The sequence below is a fragment of the Sciurus carolinensis genome, chromosome 15 (assembly GCF_902686445.1).
Source record: "Sciurus carolinensis chromosome 15, mSciCar1.2, whole genome shotgun sequence".
Classification (NCBI taxonomy): domain Eukaryota; kingdom Metazoa; phylum Chordata; class Mammalia; order Rodentia; family Sciuridae; genus Sciurus; species Sciurus carolinensis.
Window position 1 is genome coordinate 57,384,567 of NC_062227.1, and position 14,037 is coordinate 57,398,603.

At 45.4% G+C, this 14,037-nt stretch overlaps 1 protein-coding gene across 4 annotated transcripts in view; it reads right to left on the minus strand.

Annotated features, from left to right (window-relative positions):
• Myo5b (myosin VB) overlaps positions 1–14,037 on the minus strand; it is a 323,115-nt gene that overhangs the window by 196,846 nt on the left and 112,232 nt on the right. For all 4 annotated transcript variants that reach the window (XM_047526328.1, XM_047526329.1, XM_047526330.1 and 1 more), the window contains exon 2: positions 5,440–5,550. In XM_047526328.1, the coding sequence (XP_047382284.1) occupies positions 5,440–5,550 (111 nt within the window). The remainder of the gene's footprint in view (positions 1–5,439; positions 5,551–14,037) is intronic.

The following is a 14,037-nucleotide window of genomic DNA, read 5'->3' on the forward strand; positions in this document are numbered from 1 at the left end:
GGAGGGGCTGGGGGAGAAATAGAATGAAACAGTATCACCGTATGTATATTTATGACTACATGAATGGTGTGAATGGTGTGAATCTACATTGTGTACAACCATAGAAATGAAAAGTTGTACTCCATTTGTGTACAATGAATAAAAACACAGTCTGTAAAAATAAAGATAAAAAAAAGCCTCCTGCTTCTCTTTATGGGCAGGTTCTGGGACAGGAGTCCCCTGGGCTTCTCCTTTGCTAGCAAAGTAATAAAATTTTTTCCAAGAAAAACAAAGAATGAAGGTGAAACTTGACAGAACCCATTGGTCAGGTAGCTACCCACAGTGTTCTGCTGAGTGAAGTAAAGTGTACAGATTGAAGGATGCAAAGGAATCCCACTTATTCAAACCTATGAATGTCTGGTTAGAATGATGTGCCCACAAAATATCATTAGTTATCCAATTTCATTCTCTCTACAATGTCCTGTTGCTCTTTCCCCTTTAATGTTAATTGAGGTTTTTTTTTTTTTTTCCTCTTTCCTGTGAGAAGTTTCATTTAAACTTTCTCATCAAGGAAACTAATAACCTATCAAAGATAAAAAAAAAAAAAATCCAGGAGGTGGGAACAAGGGGAAATGGTGCTTTCAGGGTTGATTTTTACTTCATTAAACTAGAGTTGCTAGCTATGCTAGTCAGCTTCCGTTACGAGATAATCAACTTGTGAGGAAGAACGGCTCATTTCGGTCACTGTTTCAGTCCAAGGTTGCCCGACTGTGCTGCTTTTGGATCTGGGTAGGTAGGACATCATGGCAGAAGATACTAGTTGAGCAAGCCACTCACCTCACAAGCAGCCAGAAAGTCGAGAGGAGCAGGAAGGTTCCCAGGACTTTCTTCAAGGGTACACCCCAAGACCGAACTTCCTTCTACACTAGGACCCCACATCAAGGTTCTTCCCATCAGTACCACAGCTGGTGATCAAGCCTTCGACTCACGAGCCTTGGAGCATTTAAGATCAACTCTGACAGTCACTTCCTTTATTTGCTTGGTCAGTGTCGCTGGGATTTGACCACCCTCCTGAGCCTTTCTAAAGGCATCCAGAGGGATGCTTTGCCCCTCTCCGTACCCCGCTGCCTCAAGCTGCACAGCAACAGTCATATGTGGAACTCCAAGCCTCTCCCCACCCCATGCTTCACTTTCCAGCCTAGAGGACTCTGCCTCAGTTCACCCCTTTACACCCTCAGGCAGAAGCACCAACATTCTATCTTTTTCCAGGATGACTCTCCTCTCAGGAGACTCCCTGCAAGCAGGGAGGCAAAAGCACAAGCAATTTTTGGAAAATAAATTCACCAATAAGCTAGTGATATTGGTTACAGTAAAATTGATAAGAAGCAAAAATGCACAGAGCAGCAGAAGAGGGAGGAGCTGCCAGCTCAGCACTCCCAGCCACAGATCTCAGGGCGTGCGTACGTCAGAGGGAAGAGAGGCTTAGGGATCTGAATCTAACAGTCACTCTTGTCCAATCTTCACAGCTCATTTGGCTCCAGAGGTGCTGAGAATCTGTGACCACTGTAACAGAAGAGATGAGCAACTCTGTGCAACACTGCAGAGTCCTATCACTTTCTACTTTGTTTTATGCAAGCACAGGGCAACATGCCCCAAGTTGAGGTGACGACCCTTGCACTTGGGTGGAGACTGAATACAGCTACAAATACCTGTGTTTTTAAATTTTTCACAAATAGACATTTTGATCGATGAAGACTTACATTCTTGCCCAACCCTACAAATGTCAATCAAGGCAGGCTTGGCTACACTGCGGCACAGGTGGAGAACATTACTCTGTGCAGCTCATCTGTTCTTCACTTCCTCTCAACTCCTGAGCAGTCAGGGCTTTGCACTTGGAGTGCTCACCATGAAGGTCAAACTCAGGTGGCTACATCACTGTAGGGTGCCAATTTTAATTCCTTTGAATATATACTGAGGAGGGGGATCACTGGATCAGATGGTGGTTCCATTCCTAGTGTTTTGAGGAATCTCCATATTGCTTTCCACAGTGGTTACACCAATTTGTGGTTCCATCGGCAATGTATGAATGTACATTTTCCCCACTTTCTGGCCAACATTTGTTTAGCAGCTCAATTCACAATAACCAAGCTATGGAACCAACCTAGGTGCCCTTCAATAGATGAATGGATAAAGAAAACACAGTATATATACACAATGAAATACACTCAACCATAATGAGTGAAATTGCAGCATTTTCCGGTAAATGCGTGAAACTAAAGATCTTCAAGCTAATGAAATAAGCCAATCCCAAAAAAACGAAGGCCAAATATTGTGTCATGTGGATGCTAACACATAAGGCGGGGGCGGGGAGAGAAATTCACTGAATTCCACAAAAGGGAATAAACGGAGGTAGGATGGGACTAGGACAGACAGTAGAACAAATTGGACATTATTTTCCTATGTTCATATAGGAATACACGATTTCCACATGTGCAACCACAAGAATGGGAAGTCATACTCCATGTATGTGTAGCATGTCAACATGCTCATGTGTATTTCAAGAATTCTAGAATGAGATCCCAACTAGGGTAAGTTATACTCCATGTATGTATGTGTCAAAATATACTCTACCATCATGTGTATCTAAGTAGTTTCAAAAACTCAGTTGACAATTTAAAAGGCCAACCATGGAGATGGGGGAGACTTTTTCCCACCACTAGAGGGCAGGGGTGGAGCAGCTTGGAGGGAGGCGGGGCCAGGAGAGCTGGCCTGACCTGCACAGGGCTGTACTACCAGCAAGGTATGAGGATGCCACACTTCTCTAAGGTCAGCATCCACTGACATGCCAGATTGAGGGCTAGCTCACACCCATCACAGCCCAAGGAGGAAAAAGTAGAGGCCCATCCTTATCCCAAGAAGTTACCATATTCTCACTGGCTGTAATATATACAACATCCTGCATTATTTGCTAGGTGGAATAAGCCAGCGTTGAGGGTGCTATGTACAAAGCACCTAGACAGACAAAGAGGGCAGAATGGTGGCTTCCAGGGACTGCAGGCAGGGGCAAGGGAATTGGGAAGTCAGCAATGAATGAGGACAGTTTCAGTTTTGCCAGATGAAAAGAGGTCTGGAGAAGGATTGTGGTGACAGCTGTGCGACACTGCACATGTCACTCAACTGTACACTCAATGGTTAACATGTTGTTTTATAGTAAGTATGCGTTTCCTGTAATAATGAATGATCAAAAGCAGGTTCAATCATCTGGGAACAGTGAGCAGTCAGCATACCTTGGCAATAGAGGGGACAGATCAGCAGTAAGGTCCTGCCCTAAGGCCAGAGTTAGGAACACTTTCTTGCCAAGAATCTGACTTTAACCTTTTGCTGTGGTAAAACTGACAGTGGCCTTTGGGGGTTGGAGGAAAAGACTTCTGAGGTGGCTGTTCTACCAGGTTGGTGTATAGAGTATGGTTCCACCTTGAGAAGGGGGCATGTTTCAAGTGCTCATCCCGTCATGGAATTCTGGGCTCCAGCCACTGATGCGCAGCAGCTGGGTCACTCCCATTGACACCTAGAGCCATTTAGGGCAGCCCACGAGCAACCTGGACAGATTGAGACACTCAGAGCCCATTATTGTTAAGGCACTACTGACCTCCAGCCCCAGGCTTCCTGTCAATTCCACACTGACCGGCCTCATAGCTGGAGAGGGAAGAGATGGGCCCTGGAAAGCTGCCCAGGTTATTCATGAGGGTGCGGCAGGGAGGCAAGCATCTGCTGTTTTAGCAACACGGCAGATCATTCCTCACTACCTCCAGACGACTTTTGAAAACACCCACCCACCTGAAAACATCCACCGAAGTGAAATCTGTTGGAGTAGAAGACGCCATTCACGTGGGTGGACTCATTTAATTTTGTTTCAGGCACAGGTGGGAATTTTTTCCAAGACGGTAAACAGGACTCCATCTGTTGGGAGTTTTGATTCTCACCTGAAGAACTTGGAGGGGGCTAGCAAGGCCTGCCTGCCAGCAAGAGGAAGGTGAGAAGGACCTCGGAGCTGATAAACTCACCGTTCTGCCCTGGTTTTATCAAGTAACATGCCCAATTAGTGGTAGGAGAATGTTCAATCAACAGGTTCTTTGCCGACCCTTTAGAAAGGGAGCCAAGACCAAAATGTGTGGAAGAGTGACAGCGACAGTAAATAACCCAAGGCTCCAGGATGTGGTACAGACTTGTTTTAGTGCTGCTGGAGTTCAGGGGGAGGCTTTAATCACAGAACCCAAACCTTCCCTACAAGCAATGCCCATGCTGCAGCCCAAGGAATCCACCCCAAAGCCAATCCTGATTCCCTGCAGTTTTGACCACCATCTATTTCTCTTGATCTCCACCACTGTACACCCTGCATGAACTGCCACCTCTTAACGTCAGCCTGAGGCTTCCCGTCCACTTCCCCACTGGCCTCTTTTCCTTCCCTTGCACACACCCAAAGTGGACCGAGTTCTCACCAATTTGGCCCACACAGCTGCTGTGGGACTCTCCTCCGAGCCCACACACCCCAACTCTCCAGGGGCCACTTCCACACCCCTCCAGTAGTCTGACCTCTCAAAGCCCCTTTGCCTCAGGAGGCTCACCTTCTCTCCCACACCTTCTGCATCTCTGCCTCACTTCTACTTCATGTTCACTGTCCCCTCCAGCACCAAGATCCCAAAAACGTGGGGCTACAACTGTCCACTCACCCACCCCTGACCCAGCCGAGTGCACAGAGCAAGCACTGAAGTGTGTGTGGAACGCAGAAATCACTGAGGGTGGGCAAAGGATCCTGGAAAGGGAAACTGAATGGGAGCTTTCAGGAGAATTTCAGAGCTACTGCCTCCTTTCTCCTTTTGAGGGTGACAACCTGAAAGTCGATCAGTCCAAAACAACACTCACCACAGCATCCAACAGCAAGGAGAACCTGCCTGCCAGGCACTACCTTTAAGTACCTGTCACATCTTAACCCATGATATTCTCTGAACTGCTCTAGACAAACTGGCGTCCCGTTCTCCAGGGAAAGCCACAGGCACACAAAGGCAGCCAACATGCCCATGGTCAGAAAGCCAGTGAGGGCTAGCCTGGAATCCACCCAAGCAGGCTGCTCCACAGCCCATGCTCCCACCACCTTACCTGCACTGTCCCTTGTGACAGCTCCCTCGCCTCCCCCAGAGGGGCCTCCATTGCCTTCACTCCACCGAGAAGATGCTTACCTCATCCAGTGATGTCTCAGCTACTAACCCAATGGGCACTTACGCGACATGCACAGAGCAGCCGCAAGGTTAGGACTTGCACATACATTACCAACAATGGCAACAGAAAACAATCCAGGGGCTCAGAAACTCCAGTGGCCAGGAGAAAAGCCAAGCCCACAAGGTACCACCGAGTCCTTCTCAGCGCCCACCTCGGCTTCCCACGCCCAGGACCAGCACTTACAGTGTCATCTTCCAGTCTGAGCTGGAGGCTCTTCTCCCCCTCCTTGTAGTCCTTGGTTAATTCAGCTGAGCGCCACACTTCATTCGGGTCAGGGATCCAGACCCTTGTGTACTGCAAGATGAGAACAGAAAAAGCTTAGATACAAGATGAAGTATTCAGGGTCCTCAACATGGGTCACTATCTAGAAGGGGCCACGGGAACCTCCAAAGTCATCTGCATACATCTTCCCCCTTCTCATTTCAAGACACAAGGTACCAATATCATGATGGCAGATAACTCACAGGACTGACAACACAGCACACTTTCTAGATCTTACAAGAACATCACAGATCCGTGAAATTACAATTGTGCCAGAGATGCTGCCAAGCATACATCTGGTTATATCCACTAGCATTCTGCACTCTCCTCTTGAAGGGTAGTACCAAATAGCAATGTTGCAAGAAGAAACTTGTGTACTACAAGCCACAAAACACATGTAAACACCAGAGTACAGTGAATCTTCACAGTCTGGGAAACTCAGCCGATATTCTGCATTCAGGGACAAAGCCATTTTCCTGCATAAGTGAAAAAAAAAAGTCAACCGATAAAAACTTGCTTAAAACATCCCAAGTTGCCAGTCACCTCAATTTTTGCATTGTGAAAGCCACAAACATGCCCCAAATCCTCATCTGACCTACCCCATCACTATCCTAACCTTATCATTTGGCCTGGCCAACTCCTGGCAGGAGACAACACAGCCCTTCCAGGCAAGTGGTGACACCTGGAGCAAACTCCAGTCATTTGCCCAGTGCACTCTCAGCTTGGAATTTTCTGTCCTGGCTACCCATTAGACAAGGATGTGGGGGAAAGGTACACTCATGTGTTACTGTTGAGACTGCAGACTGGTGCTACTGCTTTTGAAAGCTATATAGAGGTTCCTCAAGGAACTTGGAATGCAATCACCTTTTGACCCAGCGATCCCATTCCTTGGTTTATACTCAAAGGACTTAAAGTCAGCATAGTACAGTGATGCAGCCACATCAATGTTTATTAGCAGTTCAATTCACAAGAGCTAGATTGAGGAACCAACCTAGATGCCCTTCAACAGATGAATGGATAAAGATAATGTTGTACATATACACAATGGAGTATTACTCAGCCTTAAGGGAGAATGAGATTATGGCATTTGTAGGTAAATAGATGGAACTGAATATCAAAATAAAGTAAGTCAATCCCAAAAAACCAAAGGTCAAATGTTTTCTCTGATAAGCAGATGCTGATACATAAAGGGGTGGTGTGAGTGAAGAATAGAGGAATTTTGGATTGTGTAGAGGGAAATGAGGGGACGGAAGGTCGAGGGGGAAGAAGAGGTGGAATGAGAGAACCATTACCCTATGTTCATGTATGACTGCACGAATGGCGTGACTACATCGTGTACAACCAGAGAAATGAAAAGGTTGTACCCCATTTGTGTACCATGAATCAAAATGCAGTCTGCTATCATGTATAACTAAACAGACCTATTAGAAACAAAAAGAAGTCACCCGGCTTGGAAATTATCAGTTCTGGGTTCCACCTCAGACCAACTCAGCCAGGATCTGGGGTGGCAAAGGCTCCTCAGAGGAACACGTGTTGCACTAAATGGTAGCATCATGACCCCCTGGCCTCACCCTCTACATAGCTGCCAGACTAATTTCCAAGTTTTCATCTCACAGGTAAGCAGTTTCCATGGGGCCTGTTTACTTCCGAAGCTGTGTGCCTGCAGACATACACAGTTCTCATGCCACAGAATGTTCTTAGCAAACCTGAAACAAATGGCTCTTTTGACTAGAAGGTCAGCCAGAATGTGTGCTTGGGTCAGCATAATCCACACCCCCCCCTCGTGGAGCAACAGCTCCAAGCACAGGCCCTGTGGCCAGCGAGCTGCCTGTGCATAAGCAACCAGCTGGCTTCGTTTGGCTCCTGCCTTCCCCCAACTCCCCATGGGATTATCTTTCTCCAGGTCTTCACTGGGCTTTAGGAATGAGACTGACTCCTGTTAAATTTTTCTCCAATTCATTATTGAGCAAACTACTAAAGTTATAGAATGAAACTTATCCATAAGAAAGCAAACAGGCACCAGTGTTCATCCTTGACATTCAAGCTCAGGTAAGGTGTGAAAATCAATTTTTTCTGGCATTACAAAGATTCACAGGATGTTAACCTTCTCCCTGCCTCCTGAGCCTGCCTTAGAACAACATTCCTCTTTCCTTATAGAGGGACATAGCATTCTGCAACAAAGAGCTTTATAGTTCTAGTATCAGAGTTTCTCAGTTAAACAATCTTCAAAGAAAACAGCATTTTCCAACCTTACCTGTTAATATTCCTCTTGACTGTCCAAGTCCACCATCCACCCACAGTTGCAATGACCTGTAAAAGCCTGTACCTAAGCTTCACATGAGTGGTCCTTTCCTCAGCCTCAGGACAATTCTCTTGGTCACTATGCTGAGGTACACTCCTGTGAACTTCCCCTCCAGTCAAGCCCAGCCAAGAAACTTTACACAGAATATTCTCAGTGTAAATGGCATCCACAATGGCTCAAGATAGGGAGAGGACAGATAACTAAGAAGAATCGAAGAAATTCCAGCAGGAACTAAGTGGATATACGGAAGCCAGGGAAACCCATCCAATCTCAGCTGGGGACTTGTGCGCCACTGATTGCATTACATCACAAGCAACAGGTAAGTGGACAATTGACTTGTGTTTCCCCATGCCACAGAACCTGTCACAACACCAAGGGCACAGTGGCACCCTATGCCACTTCAGCTCACTGCTCTTTCATGCAAGGACCTCGGCCTCACTGCCACCTGGGAGCATATTCCAAGTGCAGGACCTCAGCTTCCACCTAGATCCACCACGGAGCCCTTCACAGCAAGGTGTGCTGACCATCAGAACCCGCATGCCAGCACTCACGTCTGCTCCTGCAGCATGGTCTCTCTTCCTCCCCCCTGTAAGGGGGTCAAACTGTAGCTGCAGGCCCAATATGGCACCATGCCTATTTTTGTACAGCCCATGAATTCAAAACTGTACAACTTTTATATGTTTGAAAAAGATTACAAGACTGATGTTCATAAAATGTGAAAAAATATAGAAAGTCAAATTTTGGCATCTACAGTTTTATTGGAACAGAGTCATTATCATTCGTTTATTCATTATCTATGGCAACTTTCGGAATTCGATGATAATTTTTTTAACAGTAACTCCATGGCCCAAAGCCTAATATACTCACTACCCGGCTCTTCACAGAAAGGTCTGCTGACTTCCGCCCTTGGTGCTTGCTGTTTCTTTTTTCCTTTCCTCCCTTGTCCACATGGGCAGAGTCCCAGCACCAGCACCATCTTCTCACTGAAGACCATATCCCCACAGCCAGCTCCCCAACGGTCAGCTGCCACAGTAGGTCCTTCTCTGCTTTTGCAGTCATTTCTCTCAGTGTCACCTCATTATGGTGACATTGTTCAGGCACAACGAGCAACCGAACATCCTTGGGATCTATCATATTCTTGGCACACAGCTGATGCTCACTAAACATTCAATAAGCACAGGATCGGTATCAACAAAACATGCCTCTATGGGGCACTTAGTTTATACATAAATACACTGTGGTAAGCACCACATGAAGTACCAATGTGGAAATTTATCTCCTGAATTTCAGAACGTATCTAGTTGGGTAAATAATTCCCATAAAAACTATACTCTTACAGCGTGATGAGGTCAATTCCAGAAGAGAGTAGTTGCTACCAAGTGGAGGGAGGAAGGGTGGGTAAGCAGTAAGTTGGTAAGGCCAACTTAAGAACTTGGCTGCCCAGTTCCCCTCTAACTTTTAAGAAGGATGTTGTGTACAGAGCTGTTCAAGCAGGCTTTAGAGTCAAAGCCAGTACCCACTTGGCACTTCCAAGTGTGTAATGCTGTCATACACATTTCAACCTCCACGGTGACACATGTGGACATGTACTGCAACCAGTTTTTCACTATTAAACCAGAATGATGTAAACCCTCCATATTTAGGGTACAGGATAACTGGCTTCCCCACTGCTTCCCAACTCCTTTTACCCTCCTTCGTACAGTCAGTCTCAGGCTCCTGTGGATTACTGAGCAGGGTTGTTTATCCACAGTGATGCTTACCATACGTGAGGAGGGACTTACAGAACAGCTAAGGGTGGTTTATCAATCAAATTTCGCATGCTGACTTTGCACATAATGTCTTACCACTTGACCACCCCTAGAATGTCCCACCTTGAGGAAGATGGTCTTAGCAAATCCAGTACGAAGTAGTATGAGCTCTGGGTAGGCATGGACGGGTCAGTTCACAATAAATGGCCAAGAAAACAGAGGCAAGAGGACAGTATGTAGCTGGGCAAGGCTTCAAAAGGAAGCAAAGAGATGAGTTCTGAGCTTCTGAGATGGAAAGGATTTAGAAGGGGAGGGTTTCCTTTGGGGTGACGAAATGCCCAGGACCACAGATGTTTTTGTGCAACACTGAACGAACAAAGCACCACTGAATTGTTCATTTTAAGATAGCTTTACATTCTGCCAATTTCCCCAAACATGCCTTCCACAGTTGCAGTTGCAATGTCTTGGCCTATTGTACCGCATGGAAATTCTAGAACCAATTCCTGGTTGCCCCTTGATTCCTTTTCACCTTCAAGGAATCCCGTCCACGATTCTCCCCTTGACCAGCTTTACATCAGCACTGCAGGAAAGACAAGCTCCCCACATAACCTAATTACACTGCCATACAATTTGTCACTATTTTAACACTACTTGATTCTATCCTATCAAAGTCAATAAAATACCAAGTCTGACCTCATCACCAAAGAGGCAGTTGTGATTTTGGCAATATTCCAGTATTTTGGCTATAGAAGGCAGATGCTTCTATCAGTTGTAATTAGAACTGAGCTGTTCTCCAGCCCCCTGTTCATTTCTTCTCTCTGCAGAGCTAGCTGGAGCAAGTGGTTTCCTGTGACAACAGCTAGAATCACCTGGGGAGCTTTCATTAATTCCCATGCCAGGCAACACTCCATGCCATCAGGCACTGAGGGCAGGAACCAGGCAGTGTTTTTGAAGCTTCCCAGATCAGTCTCACGTGTAAGCAAGTTCATAACTAGTGCATGTGGAGTGACTGATTTCAAAGGGCACCATAGCCCATCAAGCACCCACCAGCTTGTGGATTCTTTTTAGGAGCTGAAGCACTCACTTCTAAAAGTCCATTAAAACGTAAAGTGTCCAGAAGAGCACCCTACTTACCCATTTACACAAGTTTTCATGCAGCGCAGCACTGTGGTTTTGCATGCGAGTTCCAGTCAGAACTACTTTAAGAATCCCAATCACCACTTATTAGCTTAAGTTGACACAGTCTCAGCCTCAGTTCCCTCAGTTGAACAATAAAAATTATACCGGTGATGTGTTCTCAGAATCAAGTTCACAGGCCAGAGAATATGTGCATTAAGCAATAATGATGCTATGTGTTGTACTGTCCAGAAAGCAGGAGACTGATGGGACTTAGATAGGATTAGGAGGAGAAAATGAGCCTCAGGTGGTCCCATGGTACTGGAATTCTTTTGATATCCTGCAGGAAATAGTACTTAGGTAGCTATGCCTATGTCTTTAAGTTCAACAGCTGGATTTACCCTTCCTCACTACAAAAATCAAAGTGATTCTCAGTGCTGGCTGGCATTTAAGAATTATCTGCAGATCTTTAAAATACTGAAGTACCAACACCCAGGTCCCACATTTCAACAATTAAGATTCAATCTCTGGGAGAAGAACCACAGTACTGTATATAAGAAAAAAAAAAAAGAAAAAGAAAAAAGAAAAAATCCTTCCAAGCAATCAATGCACTGTCACAATGAAAACCACCATTTCTGGTTGAGCCTTAGAGCCAAGGTCAAACTTGGGGGGAAATAAGGGTATCCGAAACATGCACTTTCTGGAATGAACACTGCCGTCATAACCTTCCACTAACATAAGTCATGTCAAATACTTTATTCAACTTAGCTTTAAAACCAGGTTAAGGTGAATTGGGTTATCAATACTGCTTTATAGAGAAGAAACCTGAGGGTTAAAAGTTCTAACCAATCTGCCCAGGTTGCCAAGAACAAAGTCCGAGCCAAAACCACAGAAAAAATTCCAGTCTAAGTCTCCCACTGTCTACCCCTCCAGAGAAATATTGATATTCTTAGTGCAGCAAAGGTCCTGCTCAGTATGTATTTTATATAGGCAAAGTGTCATGTAATTACACATGAAAAAGTGCCAATGCTCATTAACAATGGTGCACTGAGGTAAGCCATCAGGTGGGTTCAGTACTAAGCATGAGTCATACTGAGTGTTAGTTGCAATGAAGCCTAGACCTGAAGCAAGGCAGTCTGGACAGAGTTCCCCAGGAAGGGACAAAACCCCAGGACCTACCTTGGTGGCTAACCAGATCATCTGCCTGTCCATTCCTACCTGTATTTAGGGAACCAACAACAGAAACATTGATTTGAATTTGTTCACTGTTCTATCTCCAGCACTACAACAATGTCACAATTTAGGGGGCACTCCAATCTGTTATGTAATTGAAATCAGGACTCTGGGGAGGCATGGATGGTTAGAGTCCTTTAGCTAAGACTGAAAATAGAGTCAACAAGCATCTGCTTGGGACATGAAATTCTGGTAGAACTCACTGGGGAGAATCCAAGTTTGAGTTAATCATCTCCCCTCCCTCAAGGAGCACAAAGCCCCTCAACCTATCCATACGAGATCTCCCAAGTCTGACCATGATGTTCTGGTAATAAAAGTCACCACAGAAATGAGCAACTGTACAGAATGCATAGTAATTGTTAGGAGGAAGGTGGGACCTAGAGCTCAGAAGCCACCTGAGGCAGGAAGCATCACACCCAGCAGGACAACAGCAAGTTGCATGCATTTCCAACCTTACCTGGAGCCCGAGGTACTGTACAAAGTGTTAAGAGGGAGCACTGAACTCAGTGCTGAAGCACTTCAAAATCCTGTAGGTCAAATGATCTCACTCTCCCTTAAAAATTCAGGGTCAAGCTCAGTTCTTAGGAAAGTTACATCAATACACTGAAGCACACCTTTCAAATGTCATCAGTCTTCCATTTGGTGTGAAGATATCCGTTCTGAATCTTTTCCTGTTAAAGCAACAGTACTATGGAGAGAGGAGAGAGAAAGACATCCAAACTAAGCCAACACAGTTTAATTCCAGCACCAAAACAAAGGGAGTGTCCTCCAGTGGCTTGGTGCCTCAAAGGGTGTGACCATGATGTACCAAGTAGGAAAACACCTTGCCTGACATGCTGTGGGAAGTGAGCCAATCCCACTGCCTTCCGAATTCTTACTCTGCACAAGAAAAGCCAGGTCTTCTACCCCATATGAGCAGAATCTCTCCCAAATGTCTCTACATTTACTAATGTCAAGATGGTATTCAACTATATCTAGAATCCAGTGATGATTGGTCCCTGAAATTTTGAAGACCAGTCAAGAAATTCCCACAGCTGGGTAACTAGTCATCTATTTCCCACTTGCTGGGCTTCCACTATAGGAGACAGGTAAGATTAAGAGCCAGATGTAAGGTGTTCATCCCAACTCCCATTAGCAGATGAGGTTCATACACTTGAAGCTCAACTTCCTCAACTGGGAAATAGGGGAAGTATCCTCTGCACCAAAGTTGTTTGGAGCAAATAATGTAAATAAAGCACTTTAGCACAGTGTGTGGCATAAGGAGTGGTCAGTAGTTATTATCAGCTGGTGGGACCTTGAACCTCAGAATATGCTGACAACGCCCTCTAGGCGAGGGCGGGTACTACCAAGTAATCCCAACAGATCCACGTGCAAAGTGTCATGGGAACATCCACGCCCTTTGCTTCCAATGCATTCCCCGAGTTACTTAACTCGTCCTCCAGTAGCAAGCCAAGCTTCCTAGTTTCCCATGTTTATTCATTCCCATTAAAAGCTTCCAAAACTTAGTATTACCTTTCCTTTTCCCAGGATATTCTTCACTGGGAAGCTCCCTGTAATTTAGAGTCAGAAGGAATTCTATGCTGTTTATCCATAGCTAACCAAGTAACAGGAAACTCAGGCATGATTCCTGAGCCAATGGTGGCGGTGGGGGTGGGGGGATCCCCTGAGACCCAAGATGAATCACTCCTGATTGTGCTCTGGTTCTTTCTTAAATGAAAGTGAACCAGGCTCAGCATGCCTGGATGCGCTAAAAAAGTTTTGCCCCATAACGTGTGAACTACGTAGTTAAACAGCAAAGTAGTACAACTCAATACTTCCTCTCTGGACACCAAAAGGAAAACCCATCTACATGTAGCCAGAACTACCAGGCCTACTTTTGCTATCTGCTCTCACATGCTCATTAAAGTAATTCTCAAACCATGTCTTGAGACAAAACCCACTGTGATATCCGATACTGTCACACTTCCATCTTAATTCACATCCTGTATCTGTATTTGAATCCAACAAAGAACCGAGTCTCCATGACTGAAAGCAAAATTCACTCTTCTGCAGACGTACTTAACAGACTAAGCATATGTCCTCAAGTGACAAGTGGACAGGACAAGGACAAGACAGGAAGCA